This window comes from Pan paniscus, chromosome 9 (assembly GCF_029289425.2).
Source record: "Pan paniscus chromosome 9, NHGRI_mPanPan1-v2.0_pri, whole genome shotgun sequence".
In the NCBI taxonomy this organism is placed as follows: domain Eukaryota; kingdom Metazoa; phylum Chordata; class Mammalia; order Primates; family Hominidae; genus Pan; species Pan paniscus.
Window position 1 is genome coordinate 117,875,546 of NC_073258.2, and position 26,313 is coordinate 117,901,858.

The window sequence follows — 26,313 nt, forward strand, 5'->3', positions numbered from 1 at the left end:
TTTACTGGCAAGATGAGCAGGATTACCATGAAAGAAAAGTCCAGATGGACTGAGGAAATCCTACACTGATTCTCCAAACTTGGCAGCTGACTGCATGGAGGGCTCATGATGAAGAAACCTCTTTTGCCATCCTGAGGATTCTCTGATTCATATTCGCCTAGATGTGCTGGAAACAGTACTGGACCAAGGTGCAAACTTGAGTCTAGTGAGGTACTAATGGGCTGAAGTTTTTCTGAGCATCACTTTCCTCATCTGTATAATGAGGGGTTGGCCAAGGAAACCCCTAAGGTTATCTTCCAGCTGACTTTCCAATTGGTGAACCCTTTGGAAAAGGGGTGCAGCTTGCTTCTGGTCTTCATCCTCAAGTATGCTGTGCTTGGACAGGGGCCAAAACTAATTCCCCCACTCACCATTTGCCAAGCATAACTACAACAGTACCTGGCACATAGTGGATGCTTATTAAATATTTATTGCAGGAATGAGTAAATATAACTAACTGATCATAAGGTAAAATAGTCTTCATTGGAACAAGGCTCCAGATAGTTGGGCAGGGCTGGGAGCTGAGACTGCTGCAATCCTGCCAGCTGAGAGAACTCTGACAAGGCACTGATCTGGGTGGCTTTATTAGGATGTCTGACAGCTTCAGAGGTGGCCACATTTCTTTTCCTTTAAACATGTCTAATTTGGCCGGGCGCAGTGGCTCACGCCTGTAATCCCAACACTTTGGGAAGCCTAGGTGGGTGGATCACTCGAGGTCAGGAGTTCGAGATCAGCCTGACCAATATGGTGAAACCCCGCTTTACTAAAAATACAAGAAATTAGCAGGGTGTGGTGGCGGGTGCCTGTAGTCCCAGCTACTTGGGAGGCTGAGGCAGGAGCATCGCCTGAACTCAGGAGACGGAGGTTGCAGTGAGCTGAGATCACACCACTGTACTCCAGCATGGGTGACAGTGAGACTCCATCTCAAAAAAACAAAAAGTCTAATTTGTCTTATAAATGCAATATATGTGGCCAGGCATGGTGGCTCATGCCTATAATCCCAGCACTTTGGGAGACTGAGGTGGGTGGATCACCTGAGGTCAGGAGTTCGAGACCAGCCTGGCCAATATGGTGAAACCCCGTCTCTACCAAAAATACAAAAATCAGCTGGGCGTGGTGGCACATGGCCTGTAATCCCAGCTACTCGGGAGACTGAGGCAGGAGAATTGCTTGAACCCAGGAGGCAGAGGTTGCAATGAGCTGAGATTGTGCCACTGCACTCCAACCTGGGCAACAGAGCGACACCCTGTCTCCACCCCCCCGCAGATAAAAAAGCAATATATATACATTGTAGAACATTTGTAAATCTTTTTAAATATAAAAAATAAAATTTAAGAACCACTCACAATCCATTATTTTTTATTTTTTGGTACTACTCTATATTTTTAGAATTAAAGGAAAATGATATATAATATGTGTTATTTTTAAAATTGTAATTCAAAGATAACTATTGCTAAATTTTATTTTTAAAATTTGCCCTGCTTTCTGGAGACATTGCTAAATGTTTAGTACAATTTTTTTCTATTTTTCTATGCATGTCTATATGCATTTGGAATATATACGGTTTTATTTACTTATTTATTTTTGAGACAGAGTCTTGCTCTGTTGCAGCCCAGGCTGGAGTGCAGGGGCATGATCTCAGCTCACTGCAACCTCCGCCTGGTAGAGTTAAGCGATTCTCCTGCTTCAGCCTCCCCAGTAGCTGGGATTACAGGCACGCGTCACCACGCCCCACTAATTTTGTATTTTTATAGTAGAGATGGGGTTCACCATGTTGGCCATGGCTGGTCTCGAACTCCTGACCTCAAGTGATCTACCTGTCTTGGCCTCCCAAAGTGTTGGGATTACACGCGTGAGCCACGGCACCTGGCTCTATATACTGTTTATTTAGTGTCATATCCTGAATTCTCTGCTTACGTGTCCTGTGAAGTCTTAAGCATCATTTTTGATGCCTTCATGATAGTGCATTTAACCAATCGCTCATTATGGATATCCAAGTCGTTTCCTTTTTGCTTTATATTATAAATATCACAGTGATAAGCGTAGCTGCCCACGTATTTTTATCTGTGCTTCCTATTTCCTTAGGATAGAGTCCAGAAGTGGAATTACTGGATCAAAGGGTATAAAGCTCTCTAAGTTTCTTGAAACAGTGCCAAAATATTTTGTAGAAAAGTTTTCACCAATTTACACTGAAGGTCAGTATCTTTCAATGAGTTTTGTAACTGCCTCTGAGAGAAGAGGGGAAACAGCCCGGCAAGCTTGGAAAGCTCGGAAGGCCGTCCCTGCAGTTGTGTGGCCCCTCTAGAGGGAGGTGGGAAAGGCATGGGGATTCCTCCTGCAGTGCTGCCTCCGTTTCCCCTCCGCCGGTAGGGCCACCGTCCTGTTTCCTAATCCTTCGAGTTTTTCATTTTTTAAGATCCCCGGAGAAAAAATGGCCCAGGGTTGGACGATGTTAGTTGTAAAGGTGGTGGTGGGGGTGGGGGAATCCTTATGTTTGAGCAAATGTGAGAGTTGTTCAGCAAGAACCCAACACTTGGAGATTCTTAACAGAAACATCTGCCTATTCCAACGTGAGTTTCAGAGATGGTGAAAATCACGGGAGAGAGTTGGGTAGGAGTTGGAGAAGGCATTGCAAGCTTTCCCCTTCAGCTAGACAGCTGCAGCCCCTTTAAGGGCAAATGCGGGACCTGGTCCTTTAAATCTGTGTCAGTTTCCCCTGACGTCAGCGGGCGGGCCAGCAGCCCTGCTGTTTATCGTCCAGCGGCGCAGCTCACTTTTCAGTGTTCGTGCGTCGGGACGGCGCGTCCGCCCGCCCTTAAAGGGCCCGCACCTCGGAAAACTCGCAGCCCAGCACGGCGTCGGGTAGCTACCACCTATCACGCCCCTCACTCTGCGACTCGCCTTCCTCCGCGGCCAGCCCCCGCCGCCGGCTCTTCCTCCCTCCCCTTTCCCGGCGTCTCCAGGCTCCCGGCAACCAGCCGCCCTCCTTCTCACGGCCCTGGCGCGGGGCTCCAGGGTCTCACGTCGTACTCAGCCCCTCGCGAGCTGGGACCCCTTCCCGTAGCCAGCATCCCCTCCCTCCCCGCCCCCTCCCGGCCGCCCCCTCCCCTGCGGGGACCCTGGGAGCCTCTTCGGGGCTCTTGGGAGGGGACATTTCCTAATCTCAGGCCGGGGTTAAAGTTCTGGTCCTGGTGAGATGCTGGAAGCTGCCGCCGCAGCCGCAACCCGTCCCGGAGGTGTCCTGTCTCCTGTCGCCGCCGCCGCCGCCACCACCGCTGCCACTGCCGCCCTGCCGGGGCCATGTTCGCTCTGGGCTTGCCCTTCTTGGTGCTCTTGGTGGCCTCGGTCGAGAGCCATCTGGGGGTTCTGGGGCCCAAGAACGTCTCGCAGAAAGACGCCGAGTTTGAGCGCACCTACGTGGACGAGGTCAACAGCGAGCTGGTCAACATCTACACCTTCAACCATACTGTGACCCGCAACAGGGTGAGGGCTGGGGGCTTGGGGGCCAGAGGCGAGTGGGGAAGCCGACGAGGGCTAGGCGATTCTGCCGCCCCGCTACCCTTTTGGGAGGCCCCAGGAACGAGCCGTCCTGCTGGGTTCCCAGTTCCCAGAACCACACTGGAGCCTCTTGACCAGTCCTCCTTCCTTTGCCACCAATGTTTCTCTGAAGCTCCAGCTGGGCAGTTTTTGAAGTTGGCTCATTCCCATCTTCTCTTCCGCCCCCATTCTTCCATCAGTTGTGGTCTGAGCACACATGGCTTGCTCTCTACCCTAAACCCCAGAATCTGACAGCTCTGTGGGGTCTTGGTGGGAGAGGAAACAGACTTATTACTGGGCTTGCCCAGAAAACCTCAGGGGAATGAGACTGGCCCAGAACTGAAAAGCTCTGTGCAGGCAAGTTACATCTCAGACTCCCCAGGGAGATGAATGCAGGGCTTCCCAGCCCTCTTCCTGCCTGGGAGAGCCAGCTGGCTTTGTAAATTGAGGGTAACAGAGGTTTTATAAGGCCAACTGCAAGTTGGGTGGGAAGAGAAGGGGAATTTGTCCACTGTGAAAAATCCACTTCACCCTGACTTCTCTTTGGTTTCTTCACCAGCTGTGAGTCCCTGAGTTGAAATAGACACAGCTAGTGTGGGAAGTCTAGACCCCAGGCAGAGCTGAGATTGGGAGAATTCTTGCAACCTGGCTGTGTGGTCTCGTGCCCGGGTCTCTTGCTCTCTCTCCATGACTGCCGTTTACTGAGAAGCAATGGAGTTGAGAATGGGGAATCTGATTTTTTTTCAGAACGGGGAGTGGTTTGGTTTCTGTGGCAGGCCAGGATCTGCCCCCAGTGCCTGGTTCTCTGAAGTTTGATCTCTTTCTGCTTAGAGTCCTTTCTTCCTTTTTTCCCATATCTAAAGGCACTGGAGAGCTGTGGTTTTTACTCTTTTGGGAAATGCTGCCCTAGGGCTTGGGTTTCAGCAGCCCAATAACAAGCATTCCAAGATCGATTTGGTTTTATTTTTCCTTTAAGCTCCCATTGTTTATATATGTTCCTTCATAGCTCCAAGGGTGAAGATCACTTTATTTTATCTTTTTTTTTTTTTTTTTTTTTTTTGAGACCAGTCTCACTCTGTTGCCCAGGCTGAAGTGCAGTTTTGTGATCTCAGCTCACTGCAACCTCCGCCTTCCCGGTTCTCAAGCGATTCTCCTGCCTCAGCCTCCCAAGTAGTTGAGATTACAGGCGCCTGCCACCATACCCAGCTAATTTTTGTATTTTTAGTAGAGATGGGGCTTCACCATGTTGGCCAGGCTGGTCTCAAACTCCTGACCTCAGATGATCCTCCTGCCTTGGCCTCCCAAAGTGCTACAAGCGTGAGTCACCGCACCCGGCTGTCATTTTATAGAGGGAGAAGTTGAGGCTTAGAGAAGTAAAGTGACTTCTCCACAGCCCTGTCCCTTGATGGGAGCTAAGGATGCAACATGGCCTTCAATACCTACCCCTCCTCAACCCCTCTGGGCTCTGGCCCCAGGTTAGCTGTTAACTAGAGCTTCCTGCTGGCTTCCTGGCTCACAGGAAGGTTGAGGAGCACTTCTTGTTCTCCTGTGTCTTCGTGTGTGGGGGCGTGTGTACACGTTTGTGTGTGCAGGCCTGTGCATCCTGTGCACATGGATAGGAATGGGGTATCCTGGAGACTCGCAAGGCCACCACCGTGTTTCCTGGCAGAGGGCGAGACCCTGTGGTTGCTTGGGTCCTGCTGCCCTGCACATGTCTGCCGGCCAGGAGCTGCACTCAGCACAGGTCTTTCCTGGAGTCTGGGGGTTGTTCTGGCAGAAGAAGGGGCAGAGATGACTCCCTGACCCGACCAAGATGGAGAAAGACCAAAGTAGCTGGCATGAAGGAGGGCAGGGCTCATAGTCTCTGGAGCCACGTGTCCCTGGTGGCAGAGGCTTGAGAGGCATTTCCATGTCGTTCTGCAGACAGAGGGCGTGCGTGTGTCTGTGAACGTCCTGAACAAGCAGAAGGGGGCACCTTTGCTGTTTGTGGTCCGCCAGAAGGAGGCTGTGGTGTCCTTCCAGGTGCCCCTAATCCTGCGAGGGATGTGAGTAGGATCTGGGCATCAGGGAAGCGGGGCGGCCTAGGCCAGTCCTTGGCTGGAGCCTCAACCAGGAGCCCCCCCATTTCTCCTCCCCTTTCCCTGGGCTGGGAGGCTGGTCAACAGCACAAGGGCCGAGTCCCACCAGCTGGGAGCTTGTGCACCTCGCAGGGAGGTGGTGGAGACCAGACGGGGCGAGGTGGGGCCTCGCTCCTCTGGAGGGGCAGGCCGGCTGGGACAGTGCTCACATCCTATCTCCCTACTTCGGGCCATAGGTTTCAGCGCAAGTACCTCTACCAAAAAGTGGAACGAACCCTGTGTCAGCCCCCCACCAAGAATGAGTCGGAGATTCAGTTCTTCTACGTGGATGTGTCCACCCTGTCGCCAGTCAACACCACATACCAGCTCCGGGTCAGCCGCATGGACGATTTTGTGCTCAGGTCTGCAGGGTAGAGTGAGGGGACCACGGGGGCTGGTTCTTCCCCAGGCTCTGGGGGTGACTGGTGGGGGCTCTTCTCTGCCCTGCAGGACTGGGGAGCAGTTCAGCTTCAATACCACAGCAGCACAGCCCCAGGTAACATCTCCCTGTTGATTGCTCGAGAGGAGAAATGGGGGAGCTTGAATATGAGAATGGGAGTGGCCAGCGGTCTTTGCTTGGCCTTTTGAATTGGCTGTTTTCTCCATGGAGGGCTCTCTGGAAACAGGAGCTCTGGCCCTGACATGGTGAGGGACAGACAGCATGGGACTGTACAGAGACATGGAGTCTGGTTGCCTCTCTGGCATTCTGCTGAGTGCCCTGCTGAGGTTGAAGGGAATGGTATACAGAGAAAGGGGCTGCTGTGGTCAAGGCCTGTCTCCTCGGAGAGCCTCCACTGCCCACCCCTCAGAGGATTCTGGGTCCTCGCTTATAGGGGACTATTCACTTCTAGAGGGGCCAAGAGAGCATCCTCATGAGATGGGGCTCTCCCTTCCTTCCTGCACCCTCAGTACTTCAAGTATGAGTTCCCTGAAGGCGTGGACTCGGTAATTGTCAAGGTGACCTCCAACAGGGCCTTCCCCTGCTCAGTCATCTCCATTCAGGATGTGCTGGTGAGTTGCCTGCCCTTTTGCTCTTCCCCAGCAGGCAGCAGGGCTGCTAAAGAGAGGGGCAGGCCAGGTTCCCATCCATCTGCCTCTCCCGCCCCTCTGCAGTGTCCTGTCTATGACCTGGACAACAACGTAGCCTTCATCGGCATGTACCAGACGATGACCAAGAAGGCGGCCATCACCGTACAGGTAGGAAATGCACGTGGCCACGTGGGAGGTGTGGCTGGGCGATAAGCTGTGTAGCTTTCCAAACTTGAGCTCTTCTTCCTCTGCCCATTCCTATCCTACACATGACTGAGTCTTTGGCCTTCCAGTCCCTGTGACTTTGAGTCCCCTGATATATATGAGAGTTGAACCATAATCCCAGTTGCTCTTGGGGATGGGAAAGAGTAGAGTACCCCCTTCTGGCTGTCATACCTACTTCATTCATTGTAACAATAAGAGGGCTGAGCGCGGTGGCTCATTCCTGTAATCCCAGCACTTTGGGAGGCCGAGGTGGGCGGATCACCTGAGATCAGGAGTTCAAGACCAGCCTGGCCAACAGGCTGAAACCCCGTCTCTACTAAAAATACGAAAAATTAGCTGGGCATGGTGGCGCATGCCTGTAATCCCAGCTACTCGGGAGGCTGAGTCAGGAGAATCACTTGAACCTGGGAGACAGAGGTTGCAGTGAGCCGAGATCACACCACTGCACTCCAGCCTGGGCAAAAAGAGTGAAACTCTGTCTCAAGAAAAAAAAGGTCAGGCGCAGTGGCTCACGCCTGTAATCCCACACTTCGGGAGGCTGAGGCGGGCAGATCACCTGAGATCAGGCGTTCAAGACCAGCCTGGCCAACATGGTGAAACCCCATCTCTACTAAAAACATAAAAATTAGCTGGGCGTGGTGATGGATGCCTGTAATCCCAGCTACTTGGGAGGCTGAGGCAGGAGAATTGTTTGAACCCGGGAGGCGGAGGTTGCAGTGAGCTGAGATCATGCCATGGCACTCCAGCCTAGGCAATAGGAGTGAAACTCCGTCTCAAAAAAAAAAAAAAATCTTTTGAGGATTAAGTAAAATATATCTATGAAGAATTTAGCATAATATCTGGCCCCAGAACAAGTATTTAGAAAAGAATGATGATGATGATGATGAAGAAGATATTTATCATCATCATCCTGCAGCGCAAAGACTTCCCCAGCAACAGCTTTTATGTGGTGGTGGTGGTGAAGACCGAAGACCAAGCCTGCGGGGGCTCCCTGCCTTTCTACCCCTTCGTAGAAGGTACATTTTGTGCCCTGGGCCTGGCTAGGGATGGGGAGGTCTTGGTCACTTTCTGGGAGCAAGAAGAGCCTGCGTGGCTGATTGGTGGACCTGATAGGACATGGGTTTTTGGCTCCAGTCTCTCAAAGGCCTGATCCCACTGACTCTAGCCAAGCTCCAGGCAACTAGTTTACCACTTTGACATTTTACTTCCAGATGAACCGGTCGATCAAGGGCACCGCCAGAAAACCCTGTCAGTGCTGGTGTCTCAAGCAGTCACGTGTGAGTGCTGCAGGTGGCTGAGTGGGGATGGACAAGCCTCTCTGGCTCCTGCTTTCAGACCTGGGATATAGGGTGTGCCCTGAAGTGGGTGATGAGGATGCAGATATGCTGGTGGGGTAGGAACGGGGAGTGTTCTTGGCAGGCTTCTAGATGGGGAGGGCCGGGAGGTGAGTTCCAGTGTGATGTGGTACAGAGAGTTCATGACTAAAGATGGAAGAACTGAGGTCCAGTTCACTTTCTGCCACTTATCAGCAGTGTAACCTGATTGTAAGAAAGAGCTTTAATTTTGCTTTGTTAGCATAGTTATAATCTTATTTATTCTGAAGGATGTTTCTTAATCTCATATTCAGAAACATACCCTAATTTGTCATTGAAACACTGCTATAAGATTGAGTCTCAGTTTCCCTGTCTCTATAACAGAGGGAGTAAAATTTGTCCAGTTAATCTCACTAAGTTATGAGAGCTAGCACAAAATTAGCAGATAAAATTAGCAGGAAAGTACCAGGCCCCTACTCAGTGCTCAATAAATATTTACTGAATGATTAAATGGGGCCCTAAGGGACTGTGATAGGAGGGGAAAGAAGGTGCCTTCCTTTCTTTTTTTGAGATGGACTCTTGCTCTGTCACCCAGGCTGTAATGCAGTGGCAAGATCTCTACTCACTGCAATCTCCGCCTCCCGGGTTCAAATGATTCTCCTGCCTCAGCCTCCTGAGTTGCTGGGATTACAGGCACCTGCCGCCATGCCCAGCTAATTTTTGTATTTTTAGTAGAGACGGGGTTTCACCATGTTGGCCAGGCTGGTCTTGAACTCTTGACCTCAGGTGATCCGCCCACCTTGGCCTCCCAGAGTGTGGGATTACAGGCATGAGCCACCGTGCCCAGCCAGAGGGTGCCTCTCTCTCTCTCTTTTTTTTTTTTTTCGAGATGGAGTCTTGCTCTGTTGCCCAGGCTGGAGTGCAGTGGCGCAATCTCGGCTCACTGCAAGCTCCACCTCCCAGGTTCACGCCATTCTCCTGCCTCAGCCTACCGAGTAGCTGGGACTACAGGCGCCCGCCACCACGCCCGGCTAATTTTTTGTATTTTTAGTAGAGAAGGAGTTTCACTGTGTTAGCCAGGATGGTCTCAATCTCCTGACCTCGTGATCCACCTGCCCCGGCTCCCAAAGTGCTGAGATTACAGGCGTGAGCCACCGCGCCCGGCCAGGGTGCCTCTCTTACATGGATTATTTATTCAGCAAATATTTATGGAGCACCTCCTATATGCCAGGTGGTATGCTAAGGCAGCAGTCCTTGGTGGGGGCGGGGTCCTGTCTAGAGGAACAGGAGGCAGTTAAGAGCTGTGGTGAGCAAGGAACAGGTCACTGTGGAAATACAGGACAGAGAAAGCTTCCTAGAGGACACAGTCCCTGAGCTGTGGTTTGAGGGTTAAGTCAAGGTGGAATTTTTGAGAGGCCAGGCACGGTGGCTCACGCCTATAATCCCAGAACTTTGGGAGGCTGAGGCAGGGAAATTGCTTGAAGCCAGGAATTCAAGACCAGCCTGAGCAACATAGCGAGACCCAATCTCTATAAAAAATAAAAAAATGAGCCAGGCGTGGTGGCACACATCTGTAGTCCCAGCTACTCAGGAGGCTGAGGTGGAAGGATGGAGCCTAGGAGTTGGAGGCTGCAGTGAGCTATGATCGTGCCACTGCACTCCAGCATGGGTAACAGAGTGAGACCCGTCTCAAAAAAAAAAAAAAAAAAAAAAAAGAGAAGTAGAAGAGAAAGTTCTAGCCCAGGGAGCAACATGAGCAAAAATAGGAGTGTGTCAGAGTTTGGTGTATTAGAGGAACTGCCAGTTGTTCATACTGGCTAGGCAGGGCCTTACATTTGAGGGGAGAAGGGTGAGAAATTGAGCTGGGTGGAGGAGGACATGAAGGCCTTTGGGTGCCATGATGGGAGGTGGTGGAAGGTTTTGACCTGTCCACCTTCCTGTTTCCTCCTTGAAGCTGAGGCATACGTCAGTGGGATGCTCTTTTGCCTGGGTATATTTCTCTCCTTTTACCTGCTGACCGTCCTCCTGGCCTGCTGGGAGAACTGGAGGTAAAGTGGAACTGCTGGGCCTCCCCTGGTCTGGGTGGGTTGGGCAGGTGTGTGGGGCAGATCACCTGGCAGGATCTGAGCCAGCCCAGGGTAATCTACACCATCCATAGCAGATGATGGTGGGGCTGTTAGAGTCTGTGGCCCATGAGCCTCTCTAGAAACCATCCCCTCCCCTCAACCTTCTTCCCAAGCAGGGAGATCCCATATTGCTCCCCAGCCTGTGAGGAACCCTGGGACAAAGGGTGGAGGACAGGGTCATAGCAATGAGAGTGGAGCAGAGAGGTAGAAGGAAAGTCAGCCCCATACAGAGTGATCCTTGTCCTGTCCCATCTGGGTGGCCTGTGGGTTCTGTCCATGCAGGCAGAAGAAGAAGACCCTGCTGGTGGCCATTGACCGAGCCTGCCCAGAAAGCGGTACCTCCAGGGGGCCTGGGTGGGGCGGGCACAGTGTGCTTTGTGTTTTGGGGGGTGGTGGTGGATGGTTCCCTAGGGGGTTGGAGGAGGAAGGGCTGGGGGTTTCTGGATGTTCAGATGGGGGTAACACTCCACAGATGGGAATGAGGCTGGAATATGATGTCCATGCATCCCTAACATGCACACCTCAGAGGCTGAGGTGTTGCTTGGTTTATTCCATGTCTAGCGATGGTGTCTGCCTGCCTTGGGCAGTGTGGCCCACGGTCTCTGGGATTATTAACCTTTCCTTCTCTCTCTCTTCCACCCCTCCCTCTCTTTCTGTCCTCCCTCCTGCGTGGGACCTTCTCTCTTAGCTTCTCTCCTTGGTAAGCTCCAGGTGCTGTGGGCAGAGGAGCTGGAGTCCAGAGTAGGGGAGGGAGGGTGCAGCACAGGGCTGTCTGGAGGGCTCGTGGGCGGGCCAGTGTTGTCTTTGTTGCTGGTAACTTAGATGTGCCTGTTCTTGAACTTTCTCTCTCCTTAGGGAAGACAAAGGGTGGTACTGTTTCCATAGGAGAGGCAGGCAGGGGGCTGGGGCGGGTGGTGGTGGCAGCAGTGGGGTGTGTTTGCCTGGATAGGTGCTGCTTCTCGTCTGCTGGCATGGCCTCCCTGTGGCTGTCTTCTCTGGACCTTTCTTTGTTCTTCTCCCTGGCTCTAGGCCTCTCCGTCCAGTGCTAACAGACCTTGACTTCTCATTGCAGGTCACCCTCGAGTCCTGGGTGATTCTTTTCCTGGCAGTTCCCCTTATGAGGGTTACAACTATGGCTCCTTTGGTACGTGTCAAAGCCAGCACCGTGCTTGCCGGGGACATGACCTTGTCTCCTTAGGCCACCACCTCCGAGGCGGTAAAGTGGGAGCCACCTCCTCCAGCCCCCACACCCTCTGCAGATGCTCAGAGCCCCTTTCCCTGCGGCCTCTCCTTCCTGCCTCACCACTGATCGTTCCCCGCAGAGAATGTTTCTGGATCTACCGATGGTCTGGTTGACAGCGCTGGCACTGGGGACCTCTCTTACGGTTACCAGGGTGAGTGGGCCAGGCTGGGAGGGGCTGTGTGGTGCAGGACGGTGTTGTCTGGGTAAAATGTCACGGTGGGCGGTTGCCTCTTCTGCCAGATGCTGGAACCTGGGAAGGGCCTGCTGTCTTCCTAACCCCTCTCTTCCCTCATCCCCTCCTCCTTGGCCCCAGTTCCCTGGTAACTTTCCCTTTCCTTTGAAGGGCACGACCAGTTCAAGCGGCGCCTCCCCTCTGGCCAGATGCGGCAGCTGTGCATTGCCATGGGTAGACCTGGGGTGGGGGTAGGGCTGTTTTGCCAATCAGTGCCTGCCGGCTCCGGTTGACTGCCGGCTCTGGGGCCAGAAAGATTCTATGTGCATGGCTTCCCCATGTAATTCCAGTAATTGCCCGCTCTTGTGTCTTCTGAGATAGCAGCAGAGCACAGGCTCCTTTGGCTGGCGGGCTGGCGCCTCCGCTCTCTCCAGGCTGGACGATCTAGTTTATCGTCTGCGTTGCCAGCGCCCTCACTCCCTGGCCTGCTTGGGGAGGGCTCACAGGCATGGGGGTCACATTCTGGCCTCTGGATAAAGGAGAAATGCTCTTTCTGCACCCCAGGCCCACTGGGTCTTTATCCCAGTGGCAGCCAAGGCAGTGTCTTCTCAGAACCCACAGGGCTGGGCACCCTTGAATCAGCATGACTTGCCGAGTTCAATCCTGTTGTTTGTGTCTGCTGCCTGGGGTCTGCTCAGTGTCCTGGCCTGGGAAGCCCTAGCCCATGAGGGGTGCCAGGAACAGAGCAAAGCTAGAGCGGCCCCTGTGTGGTGGCCTCTTCTAGAGTCTACCATCATCCCCCAGGACTTAGGAGCACCTGATGTCTCCTCCCAGCTCCTGAGCCCACTTCCACCCCAACTCTGAGGCCCAGCCCACAATTTGCCTCTTCCCTACTGCCTAATAATTGTTATAATTGCCTCAGATGGGTGAGGGCCACTGTGGGTTTTGTGTCCACAGGTGCAACCCCTCCCTCCCTGCCCTTTCCAGGCCGCTCCTTTGAACCTGTGGGTACTCGGCCCCGAGTGGACTCCATGAGCTCTGTGGAGGAGGATGACTATGACACATTGACCGACATCGATTCCGACAAGAATGTCATTCGCACCAAGGTCTGACCCGTGGGCCTGACCTGGTCAGGCGTTTCCTGAGAAAGGGACATTCTGCATTCCCGCCCCAGCATGTTCCCACTGACGTGGCATTTAGGGAAGCAGAAGGAAGGGGCTCAGCTGGGGCAGGGCAGATGCCGGGGAAACTAACCTGACCTCCAACCCCTTCCGGCCTGATTGGCCAAACCCTCTTGGTCTAAGCGGCCGCAGCAGTGGGATGTCCTTGAACCCTGCCTCCCTGAATTCGGCCCTGTCTGAGGGAGGCCCCTCTTGTCCACCTCTAACCTGGGGGAGGGGGCTTCTCCCAAGTAGCAGTAAGTGGGGCTGATTCCACCTTCTCCCCAGCAATACCTCTATGTGGCTGACCTGGCACGGAAGGACAAGCGTGTTCTGCGGAAAAAGTACCAGATCTACTTCTGGTGAGTGGGCCAAGTGTCTGGGGCTCTGCTGTTGGTGGGTGTGTGGCAGCCTTGGGTGCCACCCGCCTCACTGCCACCCTCCTGCTCCGCAGGAACATTGCCACCATTGCTGTTTTCTATGCCCTTCCTGTGGTGCAGCTGGTGATCACCTACCAGACGGTGAGAGGGCAGGGCAGGTTCACCTTTCCGACAGCCTAGGACACCGCCCCAAAGTGCAGAGCCTCCCAGCCTGGGGCCCTGGTGTTCCATCACAGGACCTGGGTTCAGATCCCAGCTCTGCCTTCCCAGCCGAGTGACCCAGGGCAAATCACATAACCCCCCCAAACCTGAGTGTCAGTTTCTTCATCTGCAAATTGGGAGCAGCCCGCACTAAAGATAGCCCCTCCCTGGTTTCTTGTGCGGATTATGAAACCAAAGTCCTGGGGCTTTGTAAGCATCAGTTTCCCTTCCCTTTTCTCTGTCCCGTGGGGCAAGAACTTCCATCACGGTCATGCCTCAGGGTTTTCAGCCACGCCTAATGAGAGGGGACAGCGACTGTGCTGCTTGGCATCCATGTTCTCAGAAGGAACATGTGCCTGCGGTGCTGTGTATTCCCACCTGCTAGCTGTGGTGGCACTTGCTTTTTTTTGCCAAAGGGACCCGGGTGGCGGGGCGTGGGCTGAGTTGGGCGTGACGACAGACCCACTCCCTGTCCCTGCTCCTGCTACAGGTGGTGAATGTCACAGGGAATCAGGACATCTGCTACTACAACTTCCTCTGCGCCCACCCACTGGGCAATCTCAGGTGGGGGTCATGCTGGGAGGCCCCTTGTCCAGGCCAAGGGTGAAACGGGGCAGGGTCTGGGGCTTTGCAACGCCCACCTGGGCTAGGGAAGAGGCCTGGGTGTGAGTCCCAAGCAGTCTGCCTTGTGTTGCCCCTTCTAGCGCCTTCAACAACATCCTCAGCAACCTGGGGTACATCCTGCTGGGGCTGCTTTTCCTGCTCATCATCCTGCAACGGGAGATCAACCACAACCGGGCCCTGCTGCGCAATGACCTCTGTGCCCTGGTGAGGGAGCACCTGCCTGCCTGCCGCAGCCTCAGCTCCAGCACAGACCTCAAGCCTTGGCTCCAGGACACCCTTTTGGGCAGGCCTGGCCCTGCCTTCCCCAGCTCTCCCCTCCCCAGTTCTGTCTGGCCCACCCTGCCCTGCCCTCCCTTGCCAGCCTGCCCAGGCCAGCCCACCCCTGCACACCCACACTCGACACATACCCCACCCCTTTTCCTCTTCCACTCCTCTTAGGGTCCCTCTTTTGGGTCCCTTCTTCCCTTCCTGCCTCACTTCCTCCCTCCCTTCCCTTCTCTCTCTCCCCAACAGGAATGTGGGATCCCCAAACACTTTGGGCTGTTCTACGCCATGGGCACAGCCCTGATGATGGAGGGGCTGCTCAGTGCTTGCTATCATGTGTGCCCCAACTATACCAATTTCCAGTTTGGTGAGTGGGGCCTCCTTCTTTTCTGGCTCAACCTACAGCAGGGACCTGCCTGAGTCCTTCACTATCCCCAAGTCACCCGCAGGGATCGCTAAGACAGCCCTGTAGGAAACTCCAAGGCTGGCATGCCTGGGTGTGCACACATCCTAGCCTATGGAACATGGGCACCTAGATGCTGCTTCATTCATCTGTCAAGCTATTCCTATGTAAAGGCATGTGCCGCAGTGAAGAAAACAGGATAATTAAGAAGGGGTCCCTGGCCGGGCGCAGTGGCTCACGCCTGTAATCCCAGCACTTTGGGAGGCCGAGGCAGATGGATCACGAGGTCAGGAGATCCAGACCATCCTGGCTAACATGGTGAAACCCCGTCTCTACTAAAAATACAAAAAATTAGCCGGGCACAGTGGCAGGCGCCTATAGTCCCAGCTGCTCGGGAGGCTGAGGCAGGAGAATGGCGTGAAGCCGGGAGGCAGAGTTTGCAATGAGCCAAGATCACACCCTGCGCTCCAGCCTGGGCAACAGAGCGAGACTCCGTCTCAAAAAAAAAAAAAAAAGAAGGAGGCCCTGGCTGGGCACTGTGGCTCATGCCTGTAATCCTAGCACTTTGGGAGGCTGAGGCGGGGGGATCGCCCAAGGTGGGGAGTTTGAGATCAGCCGGGCCAACATGGTGAAACCCCATCTCTACTAAAAATGCAAAGATTAGCTGGGTGTGGTGGTGCATGCCTGTAATCCCAGCTACTCAGGGGGCTGAGGCAGGAGAATTGCTTGAGCCCAGGAAGCGGAATTTGCAGTGAGCCGAGATCCCACCATTGCACGCCAGCCTGGGCGACAGAGTGAGACTCTGTCTCCAAAAAAATAAAAGGGAGTCCCTGATCTCAGGGTGCTCACAGACTAAGACACAGACCAAGTTGTCCCTGTCTTCAGGAGATGTCAGACTCTGGGTGACAGCCAGTGGGGTGGCAGTGTGGTGTGGCAGGTACAACTAAGGAACTGAAGTTCAAGTGCCACCCTGCCACCAGCTCACTCCATGGCCGTGGCGGGGCACCAGGGCTCTCTCTTCCTCTGGGATTGTTGGGGCCAGGAGTTCTCTGTTGGGGCTTGGTGGCCGTTTCTGCAGCTCCCTTCCGTGTCCCTCATCCTAGACACATCGTTCATGTACATGATCGCCGGACTCTGCATGCTGAAGCTCTACCAGAAGCGGCACCCGGACATCAACGCCAGCGCCTACAGTGCCTACGCCTGCCTGGCCATTGTCATCTTCTTCTCTGTGCTGGGCGTGGTGAGGGCCTGACCTGCTCTGCTCAGCCTGTATGATAGGAAAGGTGCACGTGCGTTCAGACACGTAGTGCACACCCTCCGCCACCTCCTGCATGAGAGATTCCTGCTCCTCCCCTGAGATGCCTTCCTGGGCCCCTCTCAGAGTCCCAGCCTGGCTGAGCAGCCAGCCCCAGGAAGGGTGGGCCATCCGAGCCACTTCCCTCTCCACCCTCACCGCTGCCCTTGGTGGCCTCCCGACAGGTCTTTGGCAAAGGGAACACGGCGTTCTGGATCGTCTTCTCCATCATTCACATCATCGCCACCCTGCTCCTCAGCACGCAGCTCTATTACATGGGCCGCTGGAAACTAGGTAAGGGCACGCCCAGGGCAGGGCCTGGGGGAGGGGCCTGGGGGGCCTCGGGAACCCGGACGCACGGGAGATGCTCAGGTTCTGTCTTCTTGGGGGCCCTGGAGTCACTGGGTGAGGAATTAGATCAGGTCTGGGCTCCTCAGCTGGCACATCCCAGGGGTCCAGCAAAGGAGGGTGCCCCGTGCCTGTCAGCACCACTCCCTTCTCTTCACAGACTCGGGGATCTTCCGCCGCATCCTCCACGTGCTCTACACAGACTGCATCCGGCAGTGCAGCGGGCCGCTCTACGTGGTACCTGCCTGGTTCCCCTGCTCCATTCTCCACATCTCCTTTCTTCCCTCTGATGGGGGAGTGGGACTGGGCTGAGGACCCAGGGGAGAGTGGGGACCAGCTGGCTGGGCCTTCTTCCACCACCCTCCCTGCCCCTGCCCTCAGTCCCTGTGTCCCTGCTTCCCTCCAGGACCGCATGGTGCTGCTGGTCATGGGCAACGTCATCAACTGGTCGCTGTGAGTATGGTCAGCAGTAGTGGCCTGGCTGGGTGGACAGCTGGGGACTCGGTCAGCCACTGGCTGCCTTGGGGGCTAAGGACAACTTCCAAATGTTGGGCATAAGACATGGGGGCTAAGATAGATCTTGGCCTCTCTTCTCTCTCTTGGCATCTGGGCTTCTAGAATCTTCTGTGGGCTTCTGAACACAGCCCAACATCATAATAAAACATGCCTGGGCAGGGCAGGAAGAGCACTTCCTTGCCCTTGGCCTTCCTGCTTCACCACCCTTCATCCCTCTTGCCAGGGCTGCCTATGGGCTTATCATGCGCCCCAATGATTTCGCTTCCTACTTGTTGGCCATTGGCATCTGCAACCTGCTCCTTTACTTCGCCTTCTACATCATCATGAAGGTGAGTGGGGCTGGCCAAGCCCCCTCTGTCAGCTGCTCTGATATCTGGGGAGAGAGGTGGGCCCGGCAGCATTGAGGGGCAGTGAGAAGTTTTCTGTCCCATCTTTGCTGGTTGCGGAGGGGAGAGGCTAAAGCCTCTTGCATGGGCCCCTGGGAGCCAACCGCAGCCCAAAGACCATTTACTGAGCCCCTTCCAAGGGCCCTTGAAACAGGTGGCATTTTAGGCTGCAGTTGTAAGTGCCCCTTTCCATGCAGAAGGGGCTGAGGGGAGGTAGGGTGTGGGCCTCTCAGGATCAGGTGCTTCCCCAGAAACCATCCTGCCTTCCACTCTGATTGGAGCCCCCTGCATAGGGAGCGCCTTGAGGCCAGTACACTGTCCCGACACAGGGTTCTGGATACATGGAGGCTGGGTGGGGTGGACATCGGGGTGGGGGCAGGTTGAGCTCTGTGGTTGTGTGGAATGGTATGAATCCAAGGAGCAGTCCTGAAGGCCTGGGAGGCCATGAGGAAAGGGAATCTGGGAAAGGCTGGGTGGGACAGCGGGGTGGGACAGGGGTAAGCCCTCAGACTGCTGTCCCTGCCTGGCCCCTCCCAGCTCCGGAGTGGGGAGAGGATCAAGCTCATCCCCCTGCTCTGCATCGTTTGCACCTCCGTGGTCTGGGGCTTCGCACTCTTCTTCTTCTTCCAGGGACTCAGCACCTGGCAGGTGAGCACTCACCCTCAGGCTCCTTGTGAGCCAACAAGTGGCCAGTCCTCTTTTTAAACATTGGGGCTGAGCCTGGGATTACCTGTAATCCCAGCACTTTGGGAAGCTGAGGCAGGAGGATCACTTGAGGCATTCAAGACCAGCCTGGGCAATATAGTAAGAACCCGTCTCTACAAAAAATAAAAAAATAAAAATAAAAAAATTAGCCTGGCGTGGTGGCATTCACCAGTAGTCCTAGCTACCTCGGAAGCGGAGGCAAGAAGATAGCCTGTGCAGGAGTTCCAGGCTGCAGTGAGCCGAGATTGCACCATTGCACTCTAGCCTGGACGATAGGCCACGTCTCTAAAAAAAAAATTCTAAACATCATTTGGGAACACCTACCATAGGCCAGCACTTTCATAGCGGCTTCCCCAGTTAATCCTCCTCGCATTCCAGCCTGGAGATAGCTCCAGTTTACTTATGAGACAAATGAGGCTCAGAGAGGCCAAGTGACTTCCCCAGGGCACATAGCCAGTGAGTGGCACAGCTGGCATTTGAAGCCAGCATGGCTTGGCTCTCCTCTCTGCCTTGCAGGACACCTACCACATGTCAGGCTTTAATTCTGGGAATAGAACTAAGTCTGACATGGTCTCTGAGGGACTCATAAACTAGCCGAAGAGGGCTAGAAGGACTATTGGTGCATGACTGTTAGTGCTGTTTACGATGTGATACATGAAATGAAGGGCACAGGCAAGACGGGGCAGGAGGACAGAGGACTAACGGGTCTCTCCGAGTTAGGAGTCCAGGAAAGCTTCCTGGAAGAAGTGGGCCTTGTTCTGGGCTATAAAAGTCTTGGGTGAGGAGGGCTGGGCACAGTGGCTCACGCCTGTAATCCCAGCACTTTGGGAGGCTGAAGCGGGTGGATCACGAGGTCAAGAGATTGAGACCATCCTGGCCAACATGGTGAAACCCCATCTCTAGTAAAAATACAAAAGTTAGCTGGGCGTGATGGTGGGCGCCTGTAGTCCCAGCTACTTGGGAGGCAGAGGCAGGAGAACGGCTTGGACCCGGGAAGTGGAGGTTGCAGTGAGCTGAGATCTCTCCACTGCACTCCAGCCTGTCAACAGAGCAAGACTCTGTCTCAAAAAAAAAAAAAAAAAAAGTCTTGGGTAATGGAGAAGAGCCCCATGGCCCAGACCTACTGTGACCTTAGTAATGATACAGGGGCAGATTTGGAGGTCAGTGAATGCACTCATTTGGGAGCCAAGCAGACTGTGAGCTCCCTGAGGGTGGGGCAGGTCTTGGTTATGTCTGTGGCCTCGGCATGTAGCACAGACAGACACAGCCTGGATGAGCTTATGGGATAGAGCTTATGAGTAGAGCAGGGAGGACCTTGAGTGCCACAGGTTATGGCTACTGTCCCGGAGCAGGTGTGTAACCTGACAGTAGTGCTTTGGAAAAAACAATGAGCCTGCAGAAAGTTTAGAGCAAGGGCGGAGTCCAAGGCCGGGAAGTGGGTGAGAAGGCCTTCTGCCATCTCTGAGCTGAAGGCCTTCAAGGTTGTTGCAACCCTGTGCTCTTAGGTCAAGGGAAGAGAATCAGAAGGAAGGAGGAGGGTAAGAGTGAAAGAAAAGGGAAGAGAAGCCAGTGAACTCAGGGAGAAGTTTGTAACCAAAGGCCATTTCTTAGATCGGGAAGGGGTGGGGACAAGGACAAGGGACAGGTCAGAATTGCTGCTGTCCTGCCTGGGGCTGGAGAGAGGGGTGCCCAGGAGCAAGATGGCAGATGGGTCTGGCCCTTGCCCTGCCAGAGCAGGGTCATTCGGCAGTTTTTCTTGTTGCTCCCCAAGAAAACCCCTGCGGAGTCGAGGGAGCACAACCGGGACTGCATCCTCCTCGACTTCTTTGACGACCACGACATCTGGCACTTCCTCTCCTCCATCGCCATGTTCGGGTCCTTCCTGGTAAGCAGGTCTCCCGGCCGAGCCGGGTAGGTACGTGAAGGTAGCAGCTGCCTCCTTCTCTGTGGCTGATCTGGCGTCCACCCCCCAGGTGTTGCTGACACTGGATGATGACCTGGATACTGTGCAGCGGGACAAGATCTATGTCTTCTAGCAGGAGCTGGGCTCTTCGCTTCACCTCAAGGGGCCCTGAGCTCCTTTGTGTCATAGACCGGTCACTCTGTCGTGCTGTGGGGATGAGTCCCAGCACCGCTGCCCAGCACTGGATGGCAGCAGGACAGCCAGGTCTAGCTTAGGCTTGGCCTGGGACAGCCATGGGGTGGCATGGAACCTTGCAGCTGCCCTCTGCCGAGGAGGAGGCCTGCTCCCCTGGAACCCCCAGATGTTGGCCAAATTGCTGCTTTCTTCTCAGTGTTGGGGACTTCCATGGGCCCCTGTCCTTTGGCTCTCCATTTGTCCCTCTGCAAGAGGAAAGATGGAAGGGACACCCTCCCCATTTCATGCCTTGCATTTTGCCCGTCCTCCTCCCCACAATGCCCCAGCCTGGGACCTAAGGCCCCTTTTTCCTCCCATACTCCCGCTCCAGGGCCTAGTCTGGGGCCTGAATCTCTGTCCTGTATCAGGGCCCCAGTTCTCTTTGGGCTGTCCCTGGCTGCCATCACTGCCCATTCCAGTCAGCCAGGATGGATGGGGGTATGAGATTTTGGGGGTTGGCCAGCTGGTGCCAGACTTTTGGTGCTAAGGCCTGCAAGGGGCCCGGGGCAGTGCGTATTCTCTTCCCTCTGACCTGTGCTCAGGGCTGGCTCTTTAGCAATGCGCTCAGCCCAATTTGAGAACCGCCTTCTGATTCAAGAGGCTGAATTCAGAGGTCACCTCTTCGTCCCATCAGCTCCCAGACTGATGCCAGCACCAGGACTGGAGGGAGAAGCGCCTCACCCCTTCCCTTCCTTCTTTCCAGGCCCTTAGTCCTGCCAAACCCCAGCTGGTGGCCTTTCAGTGCCATTGACACTGCCCAAGAATGTCCAGGGGCAAAGGAGGGATGATACAGAGTTCAGCCCGTTCTGCCTCCACAGCTGTGGGCACCCCAGTGCCTACCTTAGAAAGGGGCTTCAGGAAGGGATGTGCTGTTTCCCTCTACGTGCCCAGTCCTAGCCTCGCTCTAGGACCCAGGGCTGGCTTCTAAGTTTCCGTCCAGTCTTCAGCCAAGTTCTGTGTTAGTCATGCACACACATACCTATGAAACCTTGGAGTTTACAAAGAGTTGCCCCAGCTCTGGGCACCCTGGCCACCCTGGTCCTTGGATCCCCTTCGTCCCACCTGGTCCACCCCAGATGCTGAGGATGGGGGAGCTCAGGCGGGGCCTCTGCTTTGGGGATGGGAATGTGTTTTTCTCCCAAACTTGTTTTTATAGCTCTGCTTGAAGGGCTGGGAGATGAGGTGGGTCTGGATCTTTTCTCAGAGCGTCTCCATGCTATGGTTGCATTTCCGTTTTCTATGAATGAGTTTGCATTCAATAAACAACCAGACTCAGTTCTTGGGGCCCTTGTTTGCCCTCCCTCTCTGGGTGGAGCTGTTGAGGATGAGGGGAGAGGCGGAGGTCTTCCATTTCCCCTTTCTTCAAGCCATGGCCCTACTGGGAACTGCAATTCCTTGATTGTACCGTTTTTCCTGTCCCTCCAGCAACAGCATTAATTCAGTAAACATTTACCGGGGCACTGTGCTGGACAGAGGCCGGTTCCTGGAAAAGCCTTTCCCACGCCATCCCACTGCAGACATCCCTCCTTACCTCCCCAGGAACAGCAGTCTCTGCCCACCTGGCCCCGCCCACCAGACTGAGGCTCACTTCACCTCTGACCTGAGTGCCCCCCAGCTCACCAGGCCACAGGCCCACGCAGTGCTCCCTGATGGGGCGTTTATAATCCACTCAGCGTGCAGGCCGAGGCAGGAAGGTGATGAAAGCTGGCCAGGCTCCAAGAGGAGGGAGTTTTGATATGTCCCTGAAAGATTCATTTAGACTTCAGTCGGCTAAGGAGGACATGATTTGGGGGCCAAGGAATCTGTTGAATTCAGAACACAACCAGAGGTCTGCAGGGTCAGGGATGGAGGAGTGGGCTTTCCCCTCGCCAGGGCCCACTCCTCTTCCTGCTTTTCCTGCAGGCGCCACTGGGAGGTGCTATGGCTGTGCCTCCCCTGGGCTCTGGAGCATGTCCGGTTGCAGTGGGCAGAACTGCGGAGGCGGGCCCCTCCTCTGCCAGGCCTGGCAGCCCCTTCCTAGGGCCTTGTTTGGCTAGGGGTGGTGCCGGGTGTGGCAGTGTGTGTGTAGTGGAGAGTGTTAGGTCTTCCCTACCAGGTGCCCTTGCAGGGGAGTGCCACAGCAGGCAGTCCAGGGATCCCACTGTTAGTCTCACCTTTTTTAACCTCTTCTCTCTCCCCAACATCCCTGAAGCCAGGTACGAGCAAGATGAGAGTGGGTTATCTCTGGAGTGACAGAGGCTGGTCTGTTTTCCAGGCTGGTAGGGACTGTTCCTAAAGGGAGGAAGGGATGATACCAGCCTCCTGAGCCTCCTTCTCCTGCGTTAGTGTCTCAGGCCCTGCCAGGCCTTAGAGACCCTCTTATTGACACTGCCCACTGGATGGGGACCGGAGTTGGACTCAGCTTCTGCCGAACCCTCAAATCCCAGCCCCAACTAAAGCATATAACTCAAGACCTACCTGCACTGAAAGCTCTTCTCAACCTGAGCAGGGTGGTCCAATTGAAAGGGTGGGTCTGACCACCTCTCCTGCACCCATGGGGGTTGGCAGAGGTGTGCAGGATCTGCCACTTACCATTCACCGTGTGGCCTTGAGGAAGACGCACTTGGGGCCTCAGTTTCCTATCTATAAAATGGGGATGTAATTACACCCTCACACTGTAGCTGTGAGTATTCAATGAGAGCACTGCAAAGGGCCTGGTGTGGAGTAGGTCCTCAGGAAAGGTTGGATCCCATGTCCCATCAGAGCTAAAAGCCCCAGGAGGAGAGGGTGGCTGGTTTGTCCCCGCAAACCCCTGGGATTCCCAGCTCCCCAGCCCCTTGCCCCTCTCTCCAGCCAGACTCTATTGAACTCCCCCTCTTCTCAAACTCGGGGCCAGAGAACAGTGAAGTAGGAGCAGCCGTAAGTCCGGGCAGGGTCCTGTCCATAAAAGGCTTTTCCCGGGCCGGCTCCCCGCCGGCAGCGTGCCCCGCCCCGGCCCGCTCCATCTCCAAAGCATGCAGAGAATGTCTCGGCAGCCCCGGTAGACTGCTCCAACTTGGTGTCTTTCCCCAAATATGGAGCCTGTGTGGAGTCACTGGGGGAGCCGGGGGTGGGGAGCGGAGCCGGCTTCCTCCAGCAGGGAGGGGGCCGAGGAGCGAGCCAGCGGGGGAGGCTGACATCACCACGGCGGCAGCCCTTTAAACCCCTCACCCAGCCAGCGCCCCATCCTGTCTGTCCGAACCCAGACACAAGTCTTCACTCCTTCCTGCGAGCCCTGAGGAAGCCTTGTGAGTGCATTGGCTGGGGCTTGGAGGGAAGTTGGGCTGGAGCTGGACAGGAGCAGTGGGTGCATTTCAGGCAGGCTCTCCTGAGGTCCCAGGCGCCAGCTCCAGCTCCCTGGCTAGGGAAACCCACCCTCTCAGTCAGCATGGGGGCCCAAGCTCCAGGCAGGGTGGGCTGGATCACTAGCGTCCTGGATCTCTCTCAGACTGGGCAGCCCCGGGGCTCATTGAAATGCCCCGGATGACTTGGCTAGTGCAGAGGAATTGATGGTGGAAACCACCGGGGTGAGAGGGAGGCTCCCCATCTCAGCCAGCCGCATCCACAAGGTGTGTGTAAGGGTGCAGGCGCCGGCCGGTTAGGCCAAGGCTCTACTGTCTGTTGCCCCTCCAGGAGAACCTCCAAGGAGGTGAGGAGTGTGTGAACGCACCTGTGTTGGAGCACGGTGTCCCACTCTGGCGGGTCCCCAGGGCCTGAGCAGCAGCGATAGCCCTGTGACAATGTGAAGGGCCGCAGAACTCTTGTATTCCACAGTCTGGGGCAAAGAGTGGAGACGGAAGGCCTGTCCTTCTGACAAGCAGCCCCTTCCACTGTCTGACAGTGGGAGGTCACCCCCACTGTAGCAGAGGGGTGGGGGGCGGGTACTGCCAAGGAGGAGCTTTGGAGTGATAGGCGGGGCAGGCCTGGGACCCTTGGTCTTTCCCAAAGGGTGGTTCCCTTTCGAAGTTGCTATTCCAAAGGTAGCAGTGAGGATGGCACACATTTATGTAGCCGGGCCACTCCTGTTTGTCCGTGGAGTGGAGAGGAGCCACCCTCCTGCCCTCTCAGAGGTCCAGGTGTGCTCACTCCTATTTGGGAAGAGAGAAGGGGCACAGCAGCCCTGCAGGGGCCCCTGGCTCTGCTCGTGTTTCTGGGCTTCTGCTGGTAGGGGGTGCCACCTTCCCATTTGCCCCTGGACTTACTTTCTCCACTGCCCACTTTCACCCACTGGGCAGCTCAGGGGAGGGGTCCTCACAGGAGCCACAGGGCAGGAGGGTCCACGCCTGTCCATGCTGTCCTGGGAGTGTCTTGAGATGCCCCTGGGGGGGGCGCCCTGTAATCATCCTCCTCTCCCCCTCCCCACTGGCTCAAAGGCAGGACTGGGGAGGCTTCATCGGAGGACTCTAAAGGATTTCTGGGGATTCTCCACTTTTCGACCCTGACCCAGGAGGTGGAAGGGGAAGGATGGTGGTGCTGGGTGGGAGTGGGGATGGTGTGTGCTTCATCCCCCTCTGACCGAAATCCTAATCTTGTCTCTAGATCTGGGGGCTGCAGCGTTGTGTACCTGTCACCCTTAGCCTTGCTGCTTTGACCTGTATTGTCTGTTCTGACCCTCCTGAGACTGGAAGCTGGGGGTAGGGGACACACTCTCCTTCCATCCTGTTCCTCAGGAGCCCAGCAGGGGTGCAGAAGGGGAAGGCAGGCATGAGGGCAGGTGGAGTGGGGGTAGAAGCAGGGCCAGGGACAGAAGGTGGATGCCTGTCTGGGATGGTGGTGCAAAGGCTGAGACAGAGGCTGGGGTGGATGGAGGCCAGGATGCAGGGCTACCAAAATCACCTGGTCCCAGCTGACTTGGGGGTTTGGACCACAGTTCTTTGTGCAGGAGTCCTTGGGTGGTTGGGGAGCGGGGGTGGGACACACAGGGTGAAGGGAGGGATTGGCTGTTTGTAGCTGAACAGCAGAACAGAGCACTCTGCCTTTGGGGTCTCTGGCATCACTGGCAGGGAGAGGGGTGGCTGGGCCAGGAGCCCACCTCATCCCCAGTGCTCAGAGAACTGGGTCCTCAGAGGTGGTCCCGCCCCCACTTTACACATAAGGAAACAGACGCAAGGAGGAGAGGGATGCCCAATGACGGGCACTTCGATGAGTCCGTGTGAACTCTGTTCCGTGTGAGCTGCTGCGCACTCAGGGAATGATTGTGAGAAGGGTGTGGAGGCTGGAGCGGGCAGCAAAGAACTGACATTTTGAGGTCAGTTTTTCACTCCTTGGTCAAGGGCAGGCTCTCTCCCTGGTCATTACCAGGAGCCTGGCTCTGGGCAGCAAAGAACTGACATTTCGAGGAGCTCTGCTAAGGGCCAGGCAGTATGTGAGGGAGTTCACAGACACCGTCCCATTTTCACAGCCCTCTGAGGTTGGTAACATAACCCCCACTTCACAGATGAGGAACTCCAGCCCAGAAAGCCTGTCATCCCTGAGAAAGGAAGGGCAGGGCATCGGGCTGGGCAGCTGGCCTGGGACCAGTGGGGTGTGATAGTGTTCGCTCTGCTTCCCGCGGGTGGGGTGCCAGTGGGGAGGGGTCTCACCAGAGAGGGAGCCGGGGGAGCGCGCTCCTGCGTCCATCCTCAGACCAGTGTGTCCCTCCCAACCTCTGACCCCTCTGAGGCCAGGGGATGGGTTCGGCTTCCTTTGGTACCTCTTTTGGAAGTCTCTTCAGACAAACACTGGAGAGAAGGCACAGCACCCTAGGGTGACATCAGTGGACAGGTCAGGTTCCTGTTCCTGTTCCCAGCCACCCGTCTGTCTGCCCAGGGACCTACCTGCCTGGCCCACTCCTGCTGCCACCCCTCTCCATGAGTGGGACTCCTGAGCAGTGCCAGGCCCAGGCCCTCAGGGTGGCAGTTGCTGGATGGGGCCAGGCTTCCCATTCCCTGGCAGGCAGACTCTTGGCTCTGGAAGATCCCTGGGGGACTCTGACTTCTTGGTTACTCAGGCTACTCCGTAAGGGTAGCCTTATGAGAGCGTAAGGGCATGAGGGGAAGTCGATGGGTAGACCAGGTGTCTCTTGATTCCTCTGAGG

The 26,313-nt window shown here is 55.4% G+C and overlaps 3 protein-coding genes across 23 annotated transcripts in view; 2 read left to right on the top strand and 1 right to left on the bottom strand.

Annotated features, from left to right (window-relative positions):
• Positions 1–21,495, top strand: SIDT2 (SID1 transmembrane family member 2). 6 transcript variants are annotated; one of them, XM_024930697.4, is made up of 28 exons: positions 1–210; positions 2,125–3,522; positions 5,500–5,621; positions 5,891–6,055; positions 6,144–6,189; positions 6,603–6,704; positions 6,807–6,890; positions 7,864–7,963; positions 8,159–8,224; positions 10,215–10,308; positions 10,669–10,721; positions 11,075–11,086; positions 11,459–11,530; positions 11,709–11,780; positions 12,759–12,907; positions 13,250–13,323; positions 13,416–13,482; positions 14,033–14,106; positions 14,247–14,370; positions 14,680–14,797; positions 15,937–16,073; positions 16,313–16,421; positions 16,636–16,712; positions 16,882–16,928; positions 17,215–17,320; positions 17,915–18,025; positions 19,854–19,967; positions 20,056–21,495. In XM_024930697.4, exons 2-28 carry the CDS (start codon positions 3,340–3,342, stop codon positions 20,116–20,118), a joined length of 2,541 nt encoding a protein of 846 aa, XP_024786465.2. In that variant the 5' UTR covers positions 1–210; positions 2,125–3,339; the 3' UTR covers positions 20,119–21,495. The 6 variants fall into 6 exon arrangements, with proteins under 6 accessions (XP_024786465.2, XP_034789678.1, XP_024786466.2 ...); XM_034933787.3 differs by having other exon boundaries at positions 2–210; positions 12,789–12,907; XM_024930698.4 differs by lacking the exon at positions 11,075–11,086 and having other exon boundaries at positions 2–210.
• Positions 19,665–26,313, bottom strand: part of PCSK7 (proprotein convertase subtilisin/kexin type 7) — a 34,865-nt gene continuing 28,216 nt past the window's right edge. For 2 of the 15 annotated variants that reach the window (XR_010113403.1, XR_010113390.1), the window contains exons 15-16: positions 22,373–25,978; positions 19,665–21,961 (exon numbers count right to left, since the gene is read on the bottom strand). Coding sequence is in view for 1 of the 15 variants with exons in the window: in XM_063608285.1 (XP_063464355.1) it covers positions 25,859–25,978 (120 nt within the window). In the remaining 14 variants the exon portion in view is untranslated. Of the gene's footprint in view, positions 25,979–26,313 lie in introns of all 15 variants that reach the window. The other 13 variants (XR_010113394.1, XR_010113395.1, XR_010113399.1 and 10 more) reach the window with 13 other exon arrangements.
• Positions 23,305–26,313, top strand: part of TAGLN (transgelin) — a 5,538-nt gene continuing 2,529 nt past the window's right edge. The window contains exons 1-2 of one of the 2 annotated variants that reach the window (XM_063608287.1): positions 23,428–23,485; positions 24,777–24,871. The gene's annotated coding sequence lies outside the window, so the exon portion shown is untranslated. Of the gene's footprint in view, positions 23,486–24,776; positions 24,872–26,313 lie in introns of both variants that reach the window. The other variant, XM_008973515.4, reaches the window with a different exon arrangement.